This window comes from Hyperolius riggenbachi, chromosome 12, assembly GCF_040937935.1.
Source record: "Hyperolius riggenbachi isolate aHypRig1 chromosome 12, aHypRig1.pri, whole genome shotgun sequence".
NCBI classification, from domain to species: Eukaryota; Metazoa; Chordata; class Amphibia; order Anura; family Hyperoliidae; genus Hyperolius; species Hyperolius riggenbachi.
The window spans coordinates 179,067,720-179,095,206 of NC_090657.1; the positions used below are offsets into that span (position 1 = coordinate 179,067,720).

The window sequence follows — 27,487 nt, forward strand, 5'->3', positions numbered from 1 at the left end:
ACATGACCCTAGCGTACCACAGTGTGACGCAGTGTTACGGGGTGAAAGGGGCCTCTGAGAAAACTGTGCATCCGTAGTATCTGAATCTTACACCTGAAACAAGCATGCAGTTTGTGTGGTCAGGCTTGCGTACTCAGTCCGTGTCTGTGGCCTACATAGTGCCTGAGGCAAACATTGGGTCAAAAGTTAAATACTTACCTAAGGAGAGAGAAGCCTCTTGATCCATTTTCTGGTCCTCCGTTGCTGACTGCTAACCCCACAAAGGAATCTGACAAGCTCCTGTTAAGAGGCCCATACACTTACCGATTTTCCTGCCGATATACAGCCGATTCGATCACTGTGATCGAATCGGCTGTGAAATCGTTGCGCAAACGCTGACCGAACGATTAATTTCCATCCAAAATTGATCTTTCTTGTCGATTCCCATCATTCCTGTCCGTGCGGAAGATTTCGCTCAATCGCCGGCGGGTTGGGAGTGCGTCGATAGCGGTGTTCGAATGCCTGATGACCAACGCAATACATTACCTGATCTGGCCGGCGTGAGTCCCCGCTGCTCCGTCTCCACGCTAGGCTCCGAGGCTTCACTTCTTCCTGTCCCAGCAGGAAGTTTAAACAGTAGAGCGGCGCCCTCTATTTAAACTTCCCCGGACAGGAAGTACAGTGAAGCTGGAGCCCAGAGCGGAGAAGACAGCAGAGACAAGGGACTCGCGCCGGCCGGATCAGGTAATGTATGCGGGGGGGGGGGGGGGGCGGCGGCTTCACAGATGGTGAATCAATTTCATGCTGAAATCGATTCACAATCTGTTTGCAGTAAAGGCAGCCATACGATCCCTCCCTGATCAGATTCGATCAGAGAGGGATCTATCTGTTGGTCAATCTGATGGCAAATCGACCAGTGTATGGCCATCTTTAGAGTCCACGCTCGTGATCACGCTCCTCTACTGAGCCTGCACAAGCATGGCTGTGCAGACGTGGCCACGCTCGTGCATAAAGAGGATTGCAGCCGCGTTGTGCAGGAGAGACCCGGGCAGTCGTGGAGGACAGCGTGGGAAGCCTATGGAGGATCCAAAAGCTTCCCTCTCTTTAAAAGGAACCATAGGAGAGAGGGATGAAGGCCAACATGTTTTATTCCCCTTTTAAACAATGCACGTTGCCTGGCAGTTCTGCTGATCCTAATGCTGGGCACACACCATGCGTTTTCCCGCTCGATCCGCAGGTCGATCGGAATTGATTCGACTATTTCCGACGTGCTCGATTCAGGCTTTGATCGTTCCTGCCATCGATTTTGCATACTTAACATGCAAATCTACGGCAGGAACAATCAAAGCCTGAATTGAGCACGTTGGAAATAGTCGAATCGATCCCGATCGACCCGCGGATCGAGCGGGAAAACGCATGGTGTGTACCCAACATAAGGCATATGCCTAGTACACATCATACAATTTTCTGTATGATTTAAGGCCCATACACACGTCGGACTTTTGCGAACGACGGGTCGTTTGAACGTCCCGTCGTTCAGCCGTCCGCACGCGAAATCGGGCGTGTGTACAGACTCTCGTTTGGGTAAAAAGACTGGTCTTGAGCGATTCGCCGGGCTTTGTACACACGCCCGATTTCGCGTGCGGACGACTGAACGACGGGACATTCAAACGACCCGTCGTTTGCAAAAGTCCGACGTGTGTATGGGCCTTTACCTGCCAGATCTGCCTAGCAATTAAGCATTGTTCTACTCAGCAGGAGATAACCAGAAGACAATGCACCAGAGATAATGACCAGTCTCTACCAGTACTTTACAGAAAATAATCTAATTACAGAAAATCTAACAGAAAAATCTTATGCTGGGAATACACGGTACGTTTTTGTACCGTGTAATCGAGCCGCTGATAATTTCTGACGTGTCCGATGACCTGCCGGATCGATTCCCCGCTCGATACCGTGGGCAGGACAATGAAGATAAACGAACAGAAGATAAAGAAGTGCCCGCGGGGATGCGCCGGAATCGAGCCAGCGGCTCGATTACACAGTACAAAACGTACTGTGTATGCCCAGCATTACAGAAAATTGTATGGTGTGTACTAGGCAATAGACCCGGAACAAGCATGAAGATCAGATGTCTATGACTATTCTGACAAGATTAGCTGCATGCTTTTTTCAAGTGTGTGATTAACCACCCTGGCGTTCTGATTAAATCGCCAGGGTGGCTGCGGGAGGGTTTTTTTTAAATAAAAAAAAAACTATTTCATGCAGCCAACTGAAAGTTGGCTGCATGAAAGCCCACTAGAGGGCGCTCCGGAGGCGATCTTCCGATCGCCTCCGGCGCCCAGAATAAACAAGGAAGGCCGCAATGAGCGGCCTTCCTTGTTTTGCTTATATCGTCGCCATAGCGACGAGCGGAGTGACGTCATCGACGTCAGCCGACGTCCTGACGTCAGCCGCCTCCGATCCAGCCCTTAGCGCTGGCCGGAACTTTTTGTTCCGGCTACGCTGGGCTCAGGCGGCTGGGGGGACCCTCTTTCGCCGCTGCTCGCGGCGGATTGCCGCAGAGCGGCGGCGATCAGGCAGCACACGCGGCTGGCAAAGTGCCGGCTGCGTGTGCTGCTTTTTATTTGATGTAAATCGGCCCAGCAGGGCCTGAGCGGCAGCCTCCGGCGGTGTTGGACGAGCTGAGCTCGTCCAGACCGCTCAGGTGGTTAAGACCCTACTGACCAGATAGAGCAGCAGCACTGCCAGGCAACTGGTATTGTTTAAAAGGAAATAAATATAGCAGCTTCCATAGGTCTCACACCTACAACCTGAGACGACGGGAAGTAAAAGTTTTATACATGCCTGGGGCTTCCTCCAGCCCCCTCAGTGCAGATTGCTCCCACACCGCCATTCGAAGCTTTCTGGATTCTCCGGTAGCAGTCCATTCGCCCTTGCAGCCCACACAGCTTAGGAATCTTCGCTGATGGCAGTTCTACTTTAGATTTCAGATTGCGGGTTCAAGTTTGTCATAGGCCCACGGATGTTTTGTATACGGTGTGCCTCTGAGGAAGCGGCTGTTGGCTGTGAAACACGTCAGGCATTTTTGTGATGTGAAGGTCTGATGTTATATCTATATGTATGATCCGCAATTTGAAGAAGTAACATATGAAGAATAAACAAGAAAATTTTGGTTCATAAAAAAACCCCGTTGTTGAGTGTATTCAACTTTGGAATTTTGTATGATTAGGGGTGGAACCATACTACCTTTTATTGTGGCAGAGCAGTCCATTCTCTGCTGCCAGTCTGGCATATTGCACATACACGGCCTGGCCATGTGCGCCGGTCCTGCCAGGAACAGAACACTCCCAGCCGCGGGAGCGCGCTTGGCAGCATTGCTCCTGAAGATAACAGGGCTGCTACATGAGGATCCAGAAAGCTTTGGACAGCGGCGTGGGAGCGATCTGCACGGAGGGGGCTGGAGGAAACCCCAGGTATGTATAAAACGTTTACTTCCCCTCGTCTCAGGTTTACGTTAAATAATATTTAACTTTTGACCCGAGTTTCACCTTGTCTTCCCTCTAGTCTAAAGCATTGGAGGAACTGGATCAACAGAGCAATTAGGCAAATGGCATTGCTTAAAAGTAAATAAATATGGTAGCCTCCATATCCCTCTCGCTAGAGGATCACTGTAACAAGTGGAGGAAACCCACACTAAGACAGTGAGACCAGGGAATGCAGAGAACTCCATGCAGTGTATATACAGTGTGACACTGGCGGAAAGGCTCATTCTGCCCATATATGCTGCAGGGTACACATAGCACACCGCGGTATCGCTAACATCTATGCAGGCAGACGTGACAAGGGAACAGGTAAAACCTCTTTTCTTGTGACTGCCTCTGGGACACATTGGTCCTAATTACTGGGTCATTCTCTGGTTACATTAACCCTGCCCAACCGGCTTCCCTTCTCTTATAATAATAACTCCCATGTCTGCTGAACTAACTGACTTCCCTCCCAGGGAGCAACCTGATCTCCTCCTTGCAGCCCGGCTCCCATCGCCTCAATGGCCGTCATCTGAGCCGGATTAAGCATTACCAGATTCTACTCCACAGGAAGCACTCATTGTAACACGCATTCAAAAGATGCAAAGACTGCCAGTTGGTTGGCTGGACGAGTCCATCCATTTATAGAGAATCAGTGGATCTAGGCAGTCTGCCGGCATTCAATTTTTATTCCATTTTATTTATAAACCGCTAACATATTACACAGCGCTGTACAATAGATACAGGAAACATTACAGGAACTTTAACCCAGGATTGAACTTCATCCCAATCAGTAGCTGATACCCCCTTTTCCCATGAGAAATCTTTACCTTTTCTCAAATAGATCATCGGGGGGTCTGTATGGCTGATATTGTGGTGAAACCCCTCCCACAGTGTGATGTCATGACCATGGCCCTGATAGATTGCTGTCTGTGAACCGTGTTGCATTGTGAGAAATAACGGCTTTTTCCAACTGCCAAGATAGCATCATCTCCCTCTGTGCATAGAACTCTCAGTCACAAACATTCAGATAACAAACGTACAGATCACCTGGCAGAACTAAAGATGTCACCACCAGTGATACATTTCAGGATGTAGATCAGGGAAAGATAAGATTTTGCAATGGGCAAACACTGACTAAATAATCTATAAATGAGTATTAGAAAAAAATAAGCAATTTTATTCATTACTTACTATTTTTCCTACAGTTCCTCTTTAACCACTCTGCGATTGCCTAAAGCCGATCGGCGGCCGCAGCGTGGCTCCCCCAGGACCACGTAACCCTGAAAGGTGTCAAGTCTTTGGGGAGGAGATTAGTGGAGATCCCGCTTGAGTGACTACTAGTGGCGGCCGTTGCTAGCAGACTGTAAGAAAAAAAAAAACGAGCGCTGCTTCTTTTTGTTGTACAGTGCTGCAATCTACTGCAGTGCTGTACTGGAGACAGCCCTGTCACTTGGCTGTCCTCTGGAGCGACTGCTGCCTATAAGAGAGGATCGCCCTGACTGGCTATCGGGGGAGGGAGGGGGAAGAAAAAAATTAATAAAAAAAGCGATTTTTATTCAAAATAAAATGACAAATAAATTAATAAAAACAAAATAAAACCCTGCAGCAGCAATCACTCTGATTGCTGCTGCAGGGTTTTGTTTTGTTTTTATTAACAGAAAGCTCTGTTAGTGGGCAGAAAAAGGGGGCAGATTTATTTGTGTACTAAGTTGTATTGTAAAAAATAGCCTGGTCACTAGGGGGTGTAAGCCTGTGGTCCTTAAAGGGAAGGTTCAGGGAAACGTTTAAAAAAATAAAAATCCATATCCACTTACCTGGGGCTTCCTCCAGCCCGTGGCAGGCAGGAGGTGCCCTCGCCGCCGCTCCAGAGGCTTCCGGTCGTCTTTGGTGGCCGACCCGACCTGGCCAGGCCGGCTGCCAGGTCGGGCTCTTCTGCGCTCCAAGGACGGGCTCTTCTGCGTCCCACGCGGGCACGCTGACGTCATCGGACGTCCTCCGAGCTTTACTGCGCAGGCGCAGAACTACTGCGCCTGCGCAGTACAGCCCGGAGGACGTCCGATGACGTCAGCGCGCCCGCGTGGGACGCAGAAGAGCCCGTCCTTGGAGCGCAGAAGAGCCCGACCTGGCAGCCGGCCTGGCCAGGTCGGGTCGGCCACCGAAGACGACCGGAAGCCTCTGGAGCGACGGCGAGGGCACCTCCTGCCTGCCACGGGCTGGAGGAAGCCCCAAGTAAGTGGATATGGATTTTTATTTTTTTAAATGTTTCCCTGAACCTTCCCTTTAAAGGGGAACTGAAGAGAGAGGTATATGGGGGCTGCCATGTTTATTTCCTTTTGAGCAATACCAGTTGCCTGGCAGCCCTGCTGATCCTCTCTCTGCCTCTAGTACTATTAGCCATAGCTCCTGAACAAGCATGCCGCAGATCAGGTGTTTCAGACTTTAAAGTTAGATCTGACAAGACTAGCTGCATGCTTGTTTCTGGTGTTATTCAGATACTACTGCAGAGAAATAGACAAGCAGGGCTGCCAGGCAACTGGTATTGACAAATATTTACAAATGAGGAAGCAGTGTGCACCTGCAAGTACCGATATTCCTGACATTAATAGTTTTGGGTGTAAAGCCTTATATACACATTAGAGTGTTCTCGGCTGAGGCGGTTGTTAGTGGGGCCACCCCTGCAGGGAATCTAATGTGTGTAAAGTAGCGCCTGACCAGTCCCCATGTGTCCCCCGAGACATCTGACCTGCTAGACACTATTGTTCTCCTGGCATTATGATTATTTCCAGATTTAGGGTCTAAAAGCCATGCAATTTTTTCACAACCCTATAAACAAAAACAAACAAACAAAAAAACCCATACCACGGAGAGATCTGCAGCAGCTCCTGCATATAACTCACTCAGGCATGGGGTTACCGCCCTGAGCTGCGGATTTCCATCTCGAGCCTGACTCGGGATTACCGAGGTTAACCCACCCGCTTTGTTGTGTGCCGCCACCCTCCATGGTAACAGAAAGCGTCACTAGCCTGCATACAAACAGAACTCGGCCCTGAACTGTCGCCCAAGGGGTTGAGTCCCCATCCCAGCAGGTGACAGTCCCTGTATGTGTGTACAAGGCGTACGTCTGCTGCCATTCAATGCAAAGATTCACAGATATTTATAAATGAGTTAGCATTGCGCATTTACAAGTACCACTGCGCCTGGTGGTGAAATATAAACATTCATAGTTTTAGGTGTAGGTCTGTAAACTATACTAACCTCAGCCAAGGTAGCCGCAAACAGCCATAAATCGAGTGTGTGTACACATGTCCCTCGAGATCGATTAAAGACATTGTCTCTCTACTTACCCTTCCCAACAGAAGCCACCCCATCAGTGGCACTCGCTATGGGGCCCGTGGTCACCTGTGCATAGTCCCATCCACTTGTGTACAGACTGGACAGAGTACTGGAGGGGACACAAGGAGAGTGGGGGGGGGGGGGGACGACAGTGAGAGAAAAGAGGATGGACCAAGATAGAGGAGCTGCTGGGTGACTCACTGAGCGCCACGCTATTAGTCTCCTCTGGTCTGCTGCCAATGCCAGTCTAACCTCACCGGCCTCCTGCTTGCCAGTGACCAACCTCACATGCCAACTAGAGAAGGCCCGTGTACTTGTATGAGGAAAGTCACCAGCAAGCAATCGTTACCCAATCCACTGTACAGAAGCGTCACTTGCCTGCAGGCTAGTGGAGTGTTCTGTCGGGGGGAAGGATAACGGAGCAGCACAGTGAGGTCACATGGCGACGGGGTGAGTGGAGAAAAACAATGCTATCGGACAACGATTGGCAAACTAAATCTGCCTGGCAGATGTACAGACTTAGTGTGAAAGGAGCCATATAAGTACATAATATTAATATAGCAGGAGATGATGACTATGGTAGGATTAGAGTGTGAGCTCCTCTGAGGACAGTCAGTGACATGACTATGTACTCTGTAAAGTGCTGCAGAAGATGTCAGTGCTATATAAATACATAATAATCATATGGTAGGACATTAGACATATGACTATGGTAGGATTAGATTGTGAGCTCCTCTGAGGACAGTCAGTAACATGACTATGTACTCTGTAAAGTGCTGCAGAAGATGTCAGTGATATATACATACACAATAATAATAATAATAATAATAATAATAATAATATGGTAGGTCATTAGACATATGACTATGGTAGGATTAGATTGTGAGCTCCTCTGAGGACAGTCAGTAACATGCCTATGTACTCTGTAAAGCGCTGCAGAAGATGTCAGTGATATATACATACACAATAATAATAATATGGTAGGTCATTAGACTATGACTAAGGTAGGATTAGACTGTGAGCTCCTCTGAGGACAGTCAGTGACATGACTATGTACTCTGTAAAGTGCTGCAGAAGATGTCAGTGATATATACATACACAATAATAATAATAATATGGTAGGCCATTACACTATGACTATGGTAGGATTAAATTGTGAGCTCCCTTGAAGACAGTCAGTGACATGACTATGTACTCTGTAAAGTGCTGCAGAAGATGTCAGTGATATATACATACACAATAATAATATGGTAGGCCATTACACAATGACTATGGTAGGATTAAATTGTGAGCTCCCCTGAGGACAGTCAGTAACATGACTATGTACTCTGTAAAGTGCTGCAGAAGATTTCAGTGATATATACATATACAATAATAATAATAATAATATGGTAGGCCATTACACTATGACTATGGTAGTATTAAATTGTGAACTCCTCTGAAGACAGTCAATTAAACACCCTGCAGTTATGGTGGCCATACATCAGACGACTTGGTGGCTGATCAGCGATCCAATTCGATTATTATAATCAAATTGGATTAAAATAAGTGCCGCCAAATGCATGCTCGACGAGCAAAGCAACCAATTTCGGGACAGAACTTGGTCGCATTGATGATCGCACATGTTGCAAGATATCGGGCCAAAGTTGGTTGGCCAGGTGTGTGGCGGCTGATTTTGGAATGAGAGATGAACCCCCCATCGCAATGTATAAATGTGTGCCCCCTGCCGTGTGTACATTTATACATTACCTGTCTGGTGTCAGCCTCCACGCGGCGGTGTCCACCCATCTCGCTGGGTTTCGCATACATTCATACATGCTAGCAGTGCATAGCGGCTGACGTCAGAAGCTAAGCACCGCTAGCGTGTATGCGGCTGTTAGAACCTAGGAAGATGGACTGTCACTGTGAGGAGGCTGCTACAGGACAGGTAATGTATAAATGCACACACTGGGGGGGCACATTTATACATTGGGGGGTAGCAGTGGTGTGGACGCGGCAGGCTCAGCAAATTTCCTGAAGATTTAATGCTGAAATCGGAATAGACTCGGCCTGCAGTATATGGGCAGCTTCGGCAAGAGACACATTTATCTCTAATCAGATTCGATTAGAGCTAAATTTGTCTCTTTGTCGAATCTGCCCATAATCTTCAGGTCTATGGCTACCTTTACTGAAGATATTGCCTTTTGCTCAGCAGTGGAGTGTCACTGGAGGGATTGGCACCTGGTGAAGGCATCTGTGTAATGACAGAGGTGTGATCTGCTCACATGAAATCATTATTGGTTTCAGTGCCTTTCCTTTGTCCTGCTGTGACATTATTTGCTGAAGCTCTGCCACTGCCAAGGATGGAGATGGCCTTGGGCCTGTTTGCTCTTAGATTTAGCAGCTCAGTGCTCTCTGTTGACAAAGTCGCATTCTGTAGCTGTTCCAATATTAGTGGTTAGTAGTTAGCTCAGGTTTTTATATTTATTGCATATTGCTGCACAATACGGTGGGGCTTTATAAATAAACTGGATGTGATATAGCAGGAGGAGAGTACTTCCTGCTTTGTGCGGCTGGATACTCTGCTCTCAATTTACTATGATCCTATAAGAATTCCGATTGCTCTTTACCAAACTAAAGTTGCCTATTGACGATACAATCCCAAGGATGATTGTTCCCGATCACCATTGTAATCGATTAGAAACGATCGGTAGTGCGCATTAATAGTCAAAACTTCAAGCCGGGTCATACAGGTAACGGAGCCACCAGCGGGAAAACGGAGGTCCCACCTGGAAAGAAACTGTCACTTTAATTCCTGCTATTTAACTCTTACAGGCAAAGAAAGAAAAAAGGAACACAGCATAGTTATTGGTATGAGTAGCATGCGTTACCTTAGCAACAGTTGCGCTGATTGGGTACCGTGGATCCCACTAATAGCATAACTCGCAGTACTGCTGGTGTAAGTAAGGGTAATATTGCTGTGTGCCGTCTGTGCATGGCAATGTTACCGCTGTTATGTGCATAAAGGCTCATGTCATATGTCACCTCGGATGTTCTTTAGAGTGGACCTGAACTCTTGCACAGGACAGAAGGAAAACAGAGAGAAATACACCCTGTATGTATTTAGAGAGTTTAGCCTGTCTAATTCCCCTTCAACCTGTGACTAATCACAACTGTATTTTGATATCTCAGCTGTGTCAGCTCGGGAATCTTGGCAGAGCAGCAAATTTGTAAACACAGGATATTAACCCTATGTCTGCTTCCATGAAAGCAGGAAGTAAACACACTGCAGGTTTATTGCAGGATTTGTACCAGCTGTAACACAGAAATGTTTTTCTGTAAAGGTTATTATGCTGTGGCTTATCTTTTAAAGCAGAGAGCAAGTTCTGAGTTCAGGTCCTCTTTACATGTACTTTCTATACTGCAAAAAATGTTTATCAGTTGACTGTGCAGGTTCAGATTTTTTTTTATCTTAAATAAACAGATCGATGGCATTGTTGGCAAAACTCTTCATTTCAAAGGAGGGAGTCCAATATCAGTCTGGAGTAATTAAGGCAAATGTCACATGAGTGATAAGGCACCATTGATAAATCACTGCTAAATTGTTTAGTCATGTCAGTTTTTTGCTATAAATGCTTTTCTATAGGAAGTAACAGTCAGCTGCAAACCTCGTTATTTCTAGAGTTATGTAGCGGCATCTCCTGGCAACTAGTGACTGCAGAATATTCTGCTAACATCTGGCCAAGGAAGCAGCATAGGAATGGTGTACACATTTCTTCAAGACAGACAAACAAAAATGACAACGCTCACAGGCTGCAACTGGCTTATAAACCATCAAGGGGTGTGTACAGACCCCCAAGGGCTAAATACACGCCTTGAAACCAAATCAGATGCAAAATTATGCAAATTAAGTGCAAATTTATGTGCTAGCCCCTAATCTAAAATTTGAATGCAGATTGGATGCAGGCTACCACAAGTATACTTAGAACATTTTACATAGAGAAGAGGGTGTGTAGGCAGCGCTTTCAAATACTGCAGCCTTCTGTATTTGAAAGCGCTGCCTACACCCTCTTCTCTAAGCATAGGAATGGTGTTTATCAAAGCCAGCTGGTTAGAGGGAACCTGAAATGAAAGGTATATGGAGGCTGCCATATTTATTTATTTCTACACAATACCAGTTGCCTGGCTATGCTGCTGATCCTCTGCCTCTAACACTTCTAGCCATAGACCCGGAACAAGACAAGACAAGACAAATAACATTTATATCACGCTTTTCTCCTGGCATACTCAAAGCGCCAGAGCTGCAGCCACTAGGACGCGCTCTAGGGGCTGGAACCCACAGGAGCGCTTTTGGCAGCGTTTTGGCAGCACTGCGATACGCTAGCAGTTTGCCAAAACGCTGGGCTAATATTAATGGATGGGGCAACTTCCACAGGAGCGTTTGCGTTTCTCAGAAACGCAAACGCAGGACGTGCAGCATTTTGGGAGCGTTAGCGCTTCAATGTAAAGTATTGAACCGCTAGCGGAAACGCTCAGCAAAACCTAAACTGAGCGGTTTTGCTAGCGTTTTGCGGTTCAGCACACTGTAACAAAATGAAAAATAATTCACAGGACCAATCAGGATAAAAACGCAAAACGCTGGGCAAAAAAATACAATGTTGCAAAACACGACCAAAAACGCGCATGAATCCGCTTGCAAACCGCTCAGACAAAACGCTAGCGGTTGCGGTTTGCGTTTGCGGATTTCAGTGGGTTCCAGGCCTGAAGGCAGGAGTAGTGTTAGGGAGACTTGCCTAAGGTCTCCTACTGAATAGGTGCTGGCTTACTGAACAGGCAGAGCCAAGATTCAAACCCTGATCTCCTGTGTCAGAGGCAGAGCCCTTAACCATTACACTATCCAGCCACTTTTAGGGCTTGTTTCCACTGTTGCGACGCGATTTCGGCCGCATTCCGACGCTTGTAAAAACGCATGCGGATGCGTTTCCACATGCATTTTTACCCGCGATTTCGCGTGCGATTTCGCATGGCAGGGTGCCATGCGAAATTAACCATGACACTGCCAGGGCAAAATAAAATTGGAAAAGGTGCGAAATCGCACGCGAAATCGCGGGTAAAAACGCATGTAAAAACCGCATGCATTTTTACTATTAAATACATTAGCGGCGATTCGCATGGATTCCCGACGCAGGCGAAATCGTTGGCTCTTTTGTGCGTTTTTTTCACGCTGAAAAAAACGCACATCACCAACGCTACAGTGGAAACAGGCCCACCCACTTGCATACCATGTGCGAATCTGCATGCGTTGGACGCATGCAGATTCGCGATAGTGGAAACAAGCCCTAACACTATCCAGCCAACAAGCATGCAGCAGATCAGGTGCTTCTGACATTATTGTCAGATCTGACAAGATTGGCTGCATGTTTGTTTCTGGTGTGATTCAGACACTACTGCAGCCGGATAGTTTAGCAGAGCTGCCAGGCAACTGGTATTGTTTATAATGAAATAAATATGGCAGCCTCCATGTACTTCTCGCTTCAGGTTCCCTTTAAAGCCTTGAACTCAGAACGTCCTCTCTGCTCTAAAAGATAAGTAACAGCATAATAACCTCTAAAGAAAAAAAAACATTTCTTTGTTACAGCTGATACAAATCTTGCAATAAATCTGCAGTGTGTCTACTTCCTTCTTTCCTGGAAGCAGACATAGGGTTAACATCGTGTGTTTACCAATTAGCTGCTCTGCCAGGGCAGCCAGCTAAGGGCCTGTACACACTGAAAAACGAAAGCAAAATCGCAAGCGCATGCGTTTTTAAAATCGCAAATGCATGTAGTTTTTAAAAACGCATCGTATGCGTTTTTGATGCGTTTGCGTTTTTCTTGTAATTGCTGATTGGCTAAAGAATCCTTTGTTTTTTTTCTAGTTTACATTTCAACAGGAATCAGGAAATTTCAGAGTCCTCTGGAATACTGAGTTCTGAAAAACGCAGGCAAAAACGCAAGCGCATGCGTTTTTCAAGCGCTGCGCTTAAAAAAGCGCAGCAGGCACTGCGATTGCGTTTTTCTAAAAACGCATCGCACCAGTGTGTACAAGTCATCACGATTTTCATTCTTTTTCAAAAGACCTTGCGATTTTAAAAACGCATGCGTTTTTAAAAATGCAGCGCAAGCGCAGCAGTGTGTACAGGCCCTTACAGCTGAGAGATCAAATGACACTTGTGATTAGTCACAGATGAGGGGTAACTAGACAGGCTAAACTTTCTAAATCAGGGGTAGGATCTTGCTAAGTCCATGTAGTATAAGTGAGGGTGTACCTAAAGAATGTGTATTAAGTATACAGAGTTCAGCCGGTTACACAGGTACAAAGAATGTTAACTGGGAGGGGTTGGGATTGATCACTCAGGTGACATCTGTACAGACGCACTGCCAGCATGCAGGTTAGCGATGCGTTCTGTTGCTATAGAGGTGGGAGGAGAAGGACAATGCCTCCGGCCAGTGCTAGGCTGAGGCGGATCGGCTGCCAACATTTGTACGCACATGCAGCCAGGTCACGGAGTACGGGCACTGGAAAGATGACGACAGAAGGACACGGAGAGCATGCCGACCGAACAGGTGAGTGCACTCCGCTGCCAATAGGGAGCAATATCAATTGGTGGCAGAACTGGGGGTACGTCAGCCAGCCCTAGGAGGAACAAAAAGGGGAGTGGTGGTCCTATAGATTTTAAATACACAATTTGTTTTTAAAGTGTACCTGTGATGGGCACACTAAAAGATTCTATACTCACCCGAGCCCCACAAGCACCGATGCATCCCTCAACATCGTCCTAAACGCCTCCGTTCGCCTGGTATAGGTTCCGGTAATCTGGCTCAGTCGCGCCAGTCAGCTCTTCTGCGCATGTGTGGCATCTCCGCCCAAAATAAGTATGAAATCTTTTAGTGTGCCCATCTCAGGTAAACTTTAATATTCAAAATCTGTTGGCCTCCATACTACATGGAGGGGGTAAAATTGGGCAATTATTGGCCAATTAAAATTGAAGGTGTGTACCACGCTTTATTGTATGGCCAGCACATCGCTGACATACCTGATGTGCTCTGGATGTAGCCATGCAGTGCTCTCTGGTAACTTCCTGGCAGGAAGTAATAAGCCGGAGAGGTTACTTTACTTTCTTCCTGTTGCTCCTGAATGTAGGGGAATAGTGCATCTGCGAATGTCTTCCAGATTTGTCTTCACTTCTTTGCACCTTCACTTCTTGCTTTACAGTACTTGGGATCTGTGATCAGCATCAATTTTCTGAACTTTGGGGATTCCAGTTCAATTCCTCTTCCTCTTTGAAATCAGTTTCTAGAATACTTTGTCATTTCCAATGAAGTTTAATTTGTTTTAATATCTGGCAACTTTAGATTTATAACTCTACATTCCTTCTACATTCTTCATGCATGGAGGAGGACAGGATTTAAAGAAAACCTGTAAGAAAAAAAGGTGCTCCTAGGGGTACTTACCTCCGGAGGGGGAAGTCGATGGATCCTAAAGAGGCTTCCGCTTCCCCCTTGGCTGGCTATTTCTCTTTTTTCTCTTACAGGTTCTCTTTAATGCTAGGTACACACCATACAATTTTGTGTTAGATAGATGGTTCGATAGATAATTTCCGACATGTCCAATCTTATTCTATATCGTTTTTCTGATCGATTTCTCATAGAGCTGAATGGGAATAGATAAGAAAAGATAACAGAATTGAATTGGAAATCGATCGGAAAATCAAATCGGAAATCGGTCGGTTGGAAAATCAACTGAAAAAACGCATCGTGTGTATCCAGCATAAGTTAAAAAAGGGTACCTGAACTGACATGAGATAAACGTGGATCTGCAATCCCAAGCCTACATGGAACTAGACAATGTTCCTCTTTTCTCACTGTAGGAGCTCTTTTACACTCCGTGCGACTTTTACACTACGTGCGACTTTTACACTCCGTGCGACTTTTACACTACGTGCGACATGCCCTTCTGCAGCGACTTTTAAAAGTCTGGCATGCTGTGTTTTTTCTTGTTATGTTGATAGCATCCATTGCGGAATCGCAAATCTGAATCGGAAATTGCAATTTGCAGTGTAAAACAAGGCTCCAGCCTGTTCTACGGTCGGCTGCACTGCTCGTTTGTTGGGTAGTTCAGCCTCCCGACTGCCAGCCACAAGTGCCACTCGGCTGCAGTGACAGGCACCAGAATGGCGTGGTGGCATTATCAGGCAATCAAAAAAAGTTTCATGTTGAGTCTGCTCACTATAACCACCGTTCTCCAATGCAACTCTCCCCCCCCCCCCCAGGTTGGTGGACAGGAGCAGGTGACGGGCGGTGAATTCACAGTCTTCAGCTGCTCATGTAAAAGAGGCCTAAGGGTGAAGAATTCAGGTATGTAAATTACACTTTCTTTTCTGTCAGACTGGATTGTAACGCTCACTAAGGCCTGGAACCCACTACAAAACGCTATCGCTAATCGCAATCGCTAGTGTTTTGTATGAGCAGTTTCTAAGCGATTTCATGAGCGTTTTAGGAAGCGATTTTAGAAAGTGTATTCAATTTGCCAGCGGTTGTGTAGCGATTAGCGTTTTGAAGTCTGATTGGTCCTTTTAATTATTTTTACTTTTGTTACAGTGTACATTAACTTTAAAACGCTAGCAAAATCGCTCAGTGCAAGTTTTGATGAGCGATTAAGCCAGTGATTATATACTTTACATTGAAGCGCAAATCCTAACAAAATGCTGCATGTCCTGCGTTTGCGATTTTGCTATTTACAATCGCTTCTGTGGAATTTGCACCATCCATTTACATTGGCAGAGCGTTTAGGGAAATCGCTAGCGATGTCTCATGCTCCCTAAACGCTCAAAAAAATCGCTCTAGTGGGTTCCAGCCCTGATACCTAGTTAGGAACCTTAAGGGATACCTGAGGTGACATGTGACATGATGAGATAGACATGGGTATGTACAGTTCCTAGCACACTAATAACTATGCTGTGCTCCTTTTTTTCTTTCTCTGCCTGAAAGAGTTAAACATCAGGTATGTAAGTGGCAGTTCCTGTCTGAGGCCTGGTGCACACCAAAATGCTAGCAGATTTTGAAACGCTTTTTCTTCTTTTTCTGTAGCGTTTCAGCTAGCATTTTGCGGTTTTGTGGATCGTTTTTGGTGTAGTAGATTTCATGTATTGTTACAGTAAAGCTGTTACTGAACAGCTACTGTAACAAAAACGCCTGGCAAACCGCTCTGAAGTGCCGTTTTTCAGAGCGGTTTGCGTTTTTCCTATACTTAACATTGAGGCAGAAACGCCTCCGCAATCCAAAATCTGCAGCAGCCCGGGAGTATGCGTTTCTGCAAAACGCCACCCGCTCTGGTGTGCACCAGCCCATTGAAATACATTACCCTAGCGGATCCGCACCCGCAAGCGGATCGCAAACCGCAGCAAAACCGCTCTGGTGTGCACTAGGCCTGAGTCAGGACTGGGTCAGACTACAGTGTGACTCTAACTGATAAGAAATTACAACTATAAAACACTTTCTTAGCAGAAAATGGCTTCTGAGAGCAGGAAAAAGATAAAAAAGGATGAATAGTTCATAGATTTTACCTCTGGCATACTTTAATGAATGTGTCATTGAGCAAAACAATAAAACAGTAAAAACTTAAAAAGTAGATTTAAATATAAAATAAAGCTGGAAAAAAAGTCATATTTAGGGGGAGGAAAGATACAATTGTTTATTTCATTAGTTTATTTTCACCTCGGGTATCCTTTAACCACTTTACCAGCAGCGGTGCGTATATCTACGCTCCTTTAAGGCTGGTTTCACAGTGGGACGTTGCGTTTTAGGGGACGTTATGGTCGCATAACGTGCCCCTAACGCAACGCCTGGTGCTCTCTGATGTGGACGTCAGAGTGAGCCGCGTTGTGCAGCTTACTCTGGCGTCTGTGATACCGTGATGCGTACTCTTGGACGCATGCGGCATCACGTGGTCCCGCCTGGCCAATCGCCGCACAGAGCGGCCGCTCCAGGAAGTAAACACTGCACGTCACTGAGTGCAGTGAATATTAATTAGCCATGTGCCTGGCCGCTCTCCGCTCCTCCCCAACATTACTGAGCATGTGCAAGCAGTCTAACGGGGCTCTGCCGCTTATAAAGTGCTGCATGCAGTACGTTGTCTTATGGCGCAGCATTACTAAGTAACACAACGTGGGCACTGTGAACAGCCCATTCATTTTTCATTGCTGTGCGGTGGGGTGCGTTACAGGCTGCTCTAATGTGCGGCTGTAACGTCCCACTGTGAAACCAGCCTTAACACCCTTTCCCCACCAGGAGCATAGATATACGCACCCCCCGCCGCTACTGCCGCTGTCCGCGCTCCCGCTTGTGCGCGTGCTCCCGCCCGGAGATCAATGAACGGGAAAAAAACGGTGTCATTCAGCTATGACAATTAAAATATTAAACTTAATAGTTTGTTTCTTGTTATTAAACACAGAATAAAACTGGTGGTTTCTAGGAAAGACCTATTTAACAGTAGAGATGTCCCAACCGGTTCGCCAGCGAACGGTTCCAGGCGAACTTCGCCGGAAGTTCGATTCGCCCCATAATGCTCTATGAGGGTCAAATATGACCCTCTACATCACAGTCAGCATGCACATTGTAGCCAATCCGGCTACACTCAGCCCTGGAGCCCCACCCCCCTTATATAAGGCAGGCTCCGGCGGCCATTACACTCACTCGTGTGCCTGCACATAGACAGACTAGGGCGAGCTGCTGCAGACTTTTTCTCGTAGGGACAGATTAGTCAGGCTCTTGGCTTGTGTTAGCTTGCTCCTGGCTGAATCTTATTGTTTTAATAGCACCCCTCATTCAACAACTCTTTTCAGAGCTAATCCTGTTCTTGCAATCATTTTTTTTTCTTCTGTGTGTCAAAATGACACTTGTGTTGCATAGACAGCATTGCTAATTCATAGGGCTTGATTCACAAAGCGGTGCAAAGTGTTTGCACGCCTGTGAAAAGCCCCTTATCACGCCTAAACTCACTTTAGGCATGATAAGAAGAAACTTGCGCGAATTTTCCGCGCGCAAAGCTTTGCGCGCGCGCCCGCGCGATTCGCAGCGCCCATTGAACCCTATGGGACTTTGCGCGGGCGCCTGTGCGTTTGCGCGCGCAAAGTTTTCACGCGAAGAGCAGCAAAAATCGGTGATAACTCAGCTTTGCACGGCTTATCACGCCTAAAGTCTTTTAGGCGTGATAACTGAGTTATCACCGCTTTGTGAATCAAGCCCATACTGTGTGTGTGCCACTGCCAGCAGCCCATTTAGTGACTACCTGTGTGTGTGACAGAGAGCTGCACATTGTACTACCCAGTACTGCATATACCTACTACTACATGTTTTGTTTAGTTAACCCACCTCATCACTGCATATACCTACCTTTGTGTTGAGTGAACCCACCTTACTGCATCTAACTACCTTTAGTGTTGAGTGAACCCACCTCACTGCATAAAGCTAGCTGTTGTGTTGAGTGAACCCACCTCACTGCATCTAACTACCTTTAGTAGTTGTGCTAGCAGCGGCCGCTATACTAATTTTTCTGGTGTGTGTACATGCCTGCCTAATTTTTCTGGCTGCACTGCGGGCGGCTGCAACAAAAAAACAAAAGGCGTGTACATGTGCCCATCCCCCCTTGAAGGGGCTTGCGTATCACAATGAAGCAATGACCGCCGGCTTTGAGTGTCTCGGGTGGGGGTGGCACACCAAAGATAATAAGGTCGCTGCTTCATTGTGGTCAGACCAAATTTGATCAGCTGGACAGTCACTGTTCTGTCATTCAGCTACATCAGCCGGGCGACCATATGGGCTGTAAAGCCACCATCACCTGCACTCTCGTCATGGTGCGCACCAGTCCAGCATGGCCGTCACTAAACAAATGGCTGTTTGCAGTCACTGCATACCTTTCATTGCATCTGTGACTGCACATTGTATTATACCTGGCAGTCAGTGCATACCTTGCACTTGAATGGATGGCAGACTTGCCCTCCATAACTGATTCTTGTGAAAGGCAAGTGGTGTCATCTTTGTCCGCCATAACAGATTCTTGTTAAAGGATTTAAAGTGAATTTGTTTTAAAAACAGCAGGTCCTCCCGTATTGTTAATTTTGGTCACTACCTCGGGGCGGGCATGCCATGCCTGCTGCCTTCCTTGCCTGGATGTGTGGTGGTAGCCGTTTCTTAGGCTACAACTCCAGACCGGAATCACACCAGGAAGGGTTCCCCCGCCAATACCCTTGGTCACAATGGCAGACTTGCCCTCCATAATAGATTCTCGTTGCAGGTACTGAACAGCAAGTAGAAAATGTAATGTTAAAAAAAATAGATGTAAGCTTTAACAATGGTAGAAAAAGAACCACCGAAAGTTGATAAGGCAGACAGACATTACCTAACCAGACATCACTATGGGCTGGTGCACACCGAGCGGCTTTTTCAGCGTTTCTACAGCCGCTTGTGGCTGCGGATCCGCTTGGTCAATGTATCTCAATGGGGTGGTTCACACCAGAGCGGGAGGCGTTTTGCAGAAACGCATACTCCCGGGGTGAGGCATTTTTTGGATTGCGGATGCGTTTCTGCCTCAATGTTAAGTATAGGAAAAACGCAAACCGCTCTGAAAAACGCCTGTTCAGAACGGTTTTGCCGGCGTTTTTGTTACAGAAGCTGTTCAGTAACAGCTTTACTGTAACAATATATGAAATCTACTACACCAAAACCGCTACACAAAACCGCAAAACGCTAGCTGAACCGCTACAGAAAAAGAAGAAAAAGCGTTTCAAAATCTGCTAGCATTTAGCGGATCTGCTAGCGGTTTTTGGTGTGCACCAGGCCTGAGTGAGGAAGAGCAATCTCACCATGGTGCGCACTGCGCAGTAGTCCACCACGGCCGTCACAACACAAACAGCTGTTTGCGGTGCATTACACAGTGAGTTTGGTGTGTCAGTGTGAAGCAGTACACTAATTACACTCCCTGATTGATGTATACACATGTAAGATGTTTGAAAGCACTTTAGGCCTGCAATTTAGCATTCAATGTGATTTCTGCCCTTAAAACGCTGCTTTGCATCAAATCCAGATTTTCCCCGGGACTTTTGGCATGAATGCCACTCTGCCACCTGGGGGTCCAGGTGTTAGACCCCTTGAAACATGTTTTCCATCACTTTTCTGGCCAGCATAAGTGTTTCTAGTTTTCCAAGTTCGCCTCCCCATTGAAGTCTATTGCGGTTCGCGAACTTTTCCGCGAACCGAACCTTCCGCTGAAGTTCGTGAACGAGGTTCGCGAACCGAAAATCGGAGGTTCGCGATATCTCTATTTAACAGTAGGAGTATCAATACATTCGTCATCTCATCTGTTTATTTTCATAGTTATCACAGTTTAGTGAATCAAGTCCTATGAGCGTTTGCGGATTTTTTTAAGCGCAGGAGATTTTAGAAATCCTAAAAGCGCTTGTGCAATGATTTCCTATGAGAGTGTTCACATGTGAATGTTTCGATTTATTTGAAATCGCAAACACGTTACATGTACCATTTTCTGAGTGCTTTTGCTATAATGGAAGGTATAGGGTAAGCACAAAAAAGTTTGAAAAATCGATTTGTATAGTGATTTACCAAGAGGTTTTAGAGAGAACCCGAGGTGGATTCTAATAATCCTATTAGTACACAGAGACTGGGTCTGCATATAATGCCAAGCCTCTGTTACTATACTGTTCCCCCCCCCCCCCCCAGAGCTCTGCTGTCCCCCATAAATCACACAGCCGTGCTAGCGACACGCAGCGTGTCGATAGCCGGCTGTTTTCATCTACACTGTCACTCTCGCCGCACCCCTGCCTCCTCTATGTCGCCACTCCCCGCCTGCGTCCCTTCCCTCCAATCAGTGGGGAGGGAAGGGACGCAGGCGGGGAGCGGCAACATAGAGCTGCAGCGCTGAATGGCAATGCAAATGTAAACAGCCAGCTAGCGATGTAGCTAGCATGGCTGTAATTTATGGGGGACAGCAGAGCGCAGGCAAGGGCCCAGGGGCTAGACAGTAGGGCAACAGAGGCTAGGCATTATCTGCAGACCCAGCCTCTGTGTGCTAATAGGATTAGAAGAACCCACCTCGGGTTCTCTTTAAGAATAAATACATCATATTTATTCTTTTCAGGGTCAAAAAGTTTGCTTCCTGACTGAAAATCTCAATCGCTCAGCAAAAGCGCTTAGAAAAGCACATCTAAGCGCAAAGCGCAGAGAAAAGTGCTTTGAAAAAAAGCTTGATAAATCGATCAGCGCAGGGGCGTAGCAATAGAGGGTGCAGAGGTAGCGACCGCATCGGGGCCCTTGGGCCAGAGGGGCCCTCCCTCAACTTCAGTATTAGCTCTCTATTGGTCCTGTGCTCATAATAATCACTTCTATAGATACTTTGAGTAGTGGTAATCATTACCAAAGTTCTCCCCATCCCCTTCTTGCACCTCTGACACTGTAGTTGCCATTGGCAGGTTTTGGTGCACCGTATCAAAGGTTATGTATATGGTGCATGGGGGGCCCCATTGTAACACTTGCATCGGGGCCCACAGCTCCTTAGCTACGCCACTGGATCAGCGGATGCCATAGCGCTGGCGATTTATAATGTGAACATAGCCTAAGAGATCCATCATTGCAAAACCTACAGGATAGGGTTGGCGAGAGCTTCTAGGACCTGCAATGGTGCCTAGGCAATAGCGTTTGGTTGCCCCTCTGTCACCAATGAGCTGTTGGCAGATGCTGGGAGACACCTGTACACAGGTGCACAAAAAGTTCTGGAATGATCATTTAATGGTGGCTATACTGTAAGTATGTACAGATCTTAAAACTTGTTTACAACCATGAGCCTTTTCAAATCAAAAAGTTTATTACATGTTAATAGAAAGTACCCAATTACTCCAGGCAATACACTTTGTTTCCACGACCAGAGCTTTGATAAGCCTGCTAATAGCTAACCTGTGCCCTGAACTGCTGATACTGCATCGTTTAACCTTTTAAATACAGTAAGTCTGGAAAATATGTTAAAGAGAACCAAGAACAGAGTAAAAATATTTAAAATAAACACTTGTACTGGCAAATGATTATTACATACTTACCTCGCCATCAGTTCCTCTCAGAAGCTCACCATTTTCTTCTTACATCAATTCCTTCCAGTTCTGACAAGATTTTGTCAGAACTGAAACATATCAGTTTTTGTCAGTTATAACTGAAAGGACAACTGATGAGCAAAGTAATGTCCATGCATGTATGGCTCAGGTGAGTTATATTACAGTTTAACAGTGTGCTGTGTTACTTTACGGAAAGGACTTTGTATTAACAAAAAGGAGGAACTAGAATGCAATCTTGTGGTACAAGAAAACTCTTTAGAAATTCTTTATTAGCACATATAGCAAAAATAGCAAAAAATTGTTAAAATGTTTTTTTCAATTCCATATAATCAGTCTCCATACAATCAGCAATAAATCTATGGCTAGGACTGACAAGTACTATAATCTAAAATTGCGCAAAAGGTTGATCAGCGCATGACCAGGCCGCCTCCGAATGGCCTCGAATCAGAGGTGCGCTGAGCCCCCCCAGAAACTGCAAACGCACCTTGAACCCAAACGGAAGCTCTGCATATAAACCAAAAGCAAAGCTGTTAAGTGGGAGCAGCTGACCAAAAACGAATTAAATTAGTACATGGCAAGGAAATGAACAGCGCTACTTAAAAACCGACAAGTGCCTACCTGCAAAAGAGTGCAAGCCCCACTTGTGGGATAAAATACACACCTAGCATACACATGACCTGTCTACCACTGGAGGATGTTGGTTTCCGTAACAGCTTGCATGCAACCTATTAAGTACTCGTCCCTCCCACTGCAAAGAAGTCAATCCTCCATGGGAGGGGACCTAACACCAACTAAATCCTAACCTATGTATATGCATAGCTTGGGTGCGGCTAATCAAGTAAATTTGAAAATTGAAAATTGCGCAAAAGGTGGATCAGAGCATCACCAGGCCGCCTCCGAATGGCCTTGAATCAGAGGTGCGCTGAGCCCCCCCAGAAACTGCAAACGCACCTTGAACCCAAACGGAAGCTCTGCATATACACCAAAAGCAAAGCTGTTAAGTGGGAGCAGCTGACCAAAAACGAATTAAATTAGTACATGGCAAGGAAATGAGCAGCGCTACTTAAAAACAGACAAGTGCCTACCTGCAAGAGAGTGCAAGCCCCACTTGTGGGATAAAATACACACCTAGCATACATGTATGCTACATGTATGCTAGGTGTGTATTTTATTTGGTGTATATGCAGAGCTTCTGTTTGGGTTCAAGGTGCGTTTGCAGTTTCTGGGGGGGCTCAGCACATCTCTGATTGGAGGCCATTCGGAGGTGTTGCGCTGATCCACCTTTTGCGCAATTTTCAATTTTACATGATTAGCCGCACCCAGGCTATGCATATACATAGGTTAGGATTTAGTTAGTGTTAGGTCCCCTCCCATGAAGGATTGACTACTTCGCAGTGGGAGGGACGAGTACTTAATAGGTTGCATGCAAGCTGTTACGGAAACCAACATCCTCCAGTGGTAGACAGGTCATGTGTATGCTCGGTGTGTATTTTATCCCACAAGTGGGGCTTGCACTCTTTTGCAGGTAGGCACTTGTCTGTTGCTGTTCATTTCCTTGCCAAGTACTATAATCTGGCTTGGCTTGATGAGTAGTTGCAACCTTAGTAGGCGTGTGTTTTAGAGGCAACGACATGTTCGTTTCGGGCTTTTATATGATATATATGCCCTTCATCAGCCCGTAATACACAGTTCGAAAAGATAAACAATAAAAAATATATATTAAGATCACAGTTCTATCACAAGACAAAAGGGGCCATATGCAATTCAAGGAGATAAGAAGCTTAAAACATGAGAGCTTCTTATCTCCTCACATCGCAAATTCAATTGCCAGTTTCACCTGAGCGATGTTCTTGCGTAAAGGAGCATAACTCAGGCGAATACTAGGTATTCGCTGAGCGATGCTCCTGTGTGGGCAGCGATGTGGAGCGAGGCATTTGTGCCGTGGAGCTGTCCTTCCGAACCACAGCACTGCAGCCTCGCTCCCCCGGGAAATGTGTGCGCATCGTCGCAAGAGCCAGACTTTGCTCTTATCCGCCGCCCGTCGCCTCCTGCCGCTCGTCGTACCGCGGGACCTTCAGAAAAAACTTACCTCCATCGTTCCGTCTCGCAGCATGTCCCACGCCGCTTCTCCACTTATTCTTCCTCCATCTCTGTCAGTGTTCTTGGAGCCCGGCAAAGCATCTTTGAGTCTCCCGCTAGGGCTCCCCATTCATCCACTAGGTGGCCCAATTAGAATCATCCTGATTCTAATTGGACCAATGAGAATCAGGACGATTCTCATTGGGCCACCTAGGGGACGAATGGGGAGCCCCGGCGGGAGACTCAAAGATGCTTTGCCGGGCTCCAAGAATACTCAGAGACAGATATGAGCGGAGGAGCGGCGTGGGACATACGTCGAGATGGGAACGATGGAAGTATGGTTTTTTTTTACATTTTAAATAGGTGAGAAGTCAAAACTGACTCCTTTACCTATTTAAATCCCTGGCATCTGGGGTTTCCTTAGTAAAGGAGGCTCCCAGATGCCAAAAACAGCTTGCCCACACCGGCGATAGGTCTCTTCGCCTGCTCAGAGCAGGTGAAAAGTTAACATCTATGTTTGGCAGTAAGCATCACTTCCCGGAGGGTAAAAAATGCAATTGCATAGGGGGCGAGGAACTCACTGGGCGATTATATCACCCAAGCAAGGTCTTTTCCGCCCTGGGGGGGGGGGTGTTAAATGCAATTGCATTAGGCAACCTTGCTGACGCCTAATTTAAGAACTCGCCAGCACTTAGCGCTGGCGAGTTTGGTAATTGCATAGGGCCCAAGATCTCAAGTCCAGAATAAAACCACGAAAGTGATTGATTGATGGTATGCATTGCATCAGGTTCAATTGAATTTTATGAACCAACATACCAGAGAAATGTGTTAAGAAAAAGGTTTCAAACGATAAAGAACCAAAAAGTAAAGCTAATGCATCAGGTGTCGCAATAACTCTCCACCAAAAGATTCAAGCGAAGAAAGTGTCAGAATAGCTCTCCACCAGGAATAGGGGTGAAAAAATGGGGAATTGCCCAACAACCAAGGAAGAGGAAGCTGTTATGGGGTAATGGCCATTTTAAAAATGGAGGACAGAGAATTCATTTGATCACAGTGGACAAACAGGACGCAGGAGAGGAGAAAGAGATTGATGGGTAGACTACACAGGAGGCAAGTATGACGTGTGTATGTTTATTTTGACTTTTTTTTCAGTTCAGGTTTGCTTTAAGGTAATAAAGCCCACTATTTTAATTCTGTTCTTTTTTAAATTGACCCTTTTTTTTTTAATTATCTGTCCATAAAAGGGCACTTACTGCAGGGTAACGTTACACCAATGAAAGGCTATGGGGCATTCCATACCTGTGCGATGCGATGGAAGTGGCGTTTTCGACGCACGACCAACGCTGTTGCAACAGCACATTGGTGTTTAACTTATGCAGCGACCGGAAGTCATAAGTCTAAGGCGCAGTTTTTCTATTTTTTCGTGTTGTGGCGCACGGAAGCGTATTTTATCAATACACTTCCGTGCAAGTCAGCCACAGGAAGTGAGCGCTAGAGAGTTCCACTTCCTGCTTGGATTGTAGCCAAAATGGAGATTACCGCGCACTACAGGAGCAAAAATCTCCATAGATTTATTGGGCTGATCCCAGTTGGGCAACGTGAAACCGGCCTCAGGGCAGGGACCCACTACAGCGATTTTGTGAGCGTTTAGGGAGCGCTTTAAATCGCTAGCACTTTCACTAAGCGCTCTGCCAGTGTAAATAAATGTAACAAATTCCACAGTAGCGATTGGCAAAATCGCAATCGCAGGACATGCAGCATTTTGGGAACGTTTGTGCTTCAATGTAAAGTATTAAACTGCTGGCAAATCGCTCATGAATCGCTACACAGAACGATTTTTGTGAGATTTTAAAGTACTGCACACTGTAAAAAAAAAATTATGATACATACATTGAAGAGACCAATCAGAATTAAAATAGATAACCTCAAATTGCTACACAGTCGCTGGCCAAAAGCTTACACTTTTTAATAATCACTTCCAAAAGCGATGGAAAACGCTCATGAAATTAAAAACACCACTAATTAAAAACGCTAGCGATATGTAGTGGGTTCCAGGCCTCAATGTTACATCCTGTGTTATTGGTAACGGGGTGTGGGACAACATTAAAGGGAACCAGAGAGGATAAAAAAAAAAGGTTTTATACATACCTGGGGCTTCCTCCAGCCCCATACGCACGGATCGCTCCCACGCCACCGTTCTCTGCTGCCTGGATCCGCCGCCACCGGGTCCCGTCATTGCTGCGAGTCGGCCAGTCAGCCGGCGGACGCGGCCGATTCTCCGCATCACCCTTAGCTCCCTCTATACAAGTACGCATAAGGCTGCCTACCGCGCAGCCGCATGCGTACGGGTATGGAGGGAGCCCCTGTGATGCGGACAATTGTCCACGTCCGCCGGAAGTGACAGGCCCGGTAACAGCGGTTCCAGGAAGCGGAGGATGGCGGTGTGGGAGCGATCCAGGCTTATGGAGCTGGAAGAAGCCAGAGGTATGTATAAAAGCTTTTTTCATTTTCCAGGCTCCATTCCTCTCTGGTTCCCTTTAAAGGTGCATACACACATCAGACTATAGTCTTTGGAAAATGAAAGATCACAGACCAATCTTACCACCCTTCATGTAGTATGAGAGCCATACTCTACACAGTCTTTTCTATGGAGCTGAACTCCACATCAGAAAAAAATCTTTGCAAGATGCTGCACACACAGATGCTGTACAGACACAAAAGATCAGTATCTGCAAAAGATCTGTTCCTGCTAAAAATCCATTCCTGCAAATTGCAATGATAGTCTATGAGATCTGCAGATCATCATACACACATGATTTAACTGACATTCATCTGCAGATCAAGCAGTCATCTGCAGATCTGAAAATCCATCCTGGTGGATCTGATCTGCAGATGAATGTCAGTTAAATCATGTGTGTATGATGATCTGCAGATCTCATAGACTATCATTGCAATTTGCAGGAATGGATTTTTGGCAGGAACAGATCTTTTGCAGATACTGATCTTTTGTGTCTGTACAGCATCTGTGTGTGTAGCATCTTGCAAAGATTTTTTTCTGATGTGGAGTTCAGCTCCATAGAAAAGACTGTGTAGAGTATGGCTCTCATACTACATGAAGGGTCGTAAGAATGGTCTGTGATCTTTCATTTTCCAAATACTATAGTCTGATGTGTGTATGCACCTTAAGGCTGGAGTCACAGTGGTGAGTTGCATAGTGCACGCATTATGAGTGTGAACTGCAATGGAGACTGGACATAGACATTTTCTAGTAACACTTCATTTTTAGTGAGTAGGGGGTTCTCCCACTTTTTGGGGGTAGCAGCAGGAGCACTATTGGCTGACTGACTAAATAATCTATTAGGGCTTATTCACACTAGGGGCGTTTTCAGCCTTTTTTCAAGCGCGGACGAATCGTTGCTAAACACATTGAGAT

General features: G+C 46.2%; 1 protein-coding gene across 7 annotated transcripts in view; it reads right to left on the minus strand.

The window, feature by feature from the left end:
* FAM110A (family with sequence similarity 110 member A) overlaps window positions 1-27,487 on the minus strand; it is an 897,957-nt gene that overhangs the window by 151,694 nt on the left and 718,776 nt on the right. For 2 of the 7 annotated variants that reach the window (XR_011025181.1, XM_068262826.1), the window contains exon 1: window positions 13,897-13,935. The exons of 4 other annotated variants lie outside the window; for them this stretch is intronic. Coding sequence is in view for 1 of the 3 variants with exons in the window: in XM_068262826.1 (XP_068118927.1) it covers window positions 13,897-13,920 (24 nt within the window). In the remaining 2 variants the exon portion in view is untranslated. Of the gene's footprint in view, window positions 1-4,700; window positions 4,753-13,896; window positions 13,936-27,487 lie in introns of those variants that run through there. One more of the 7 variants, XM_068262833.1, reaches the window with a different exon arrangement.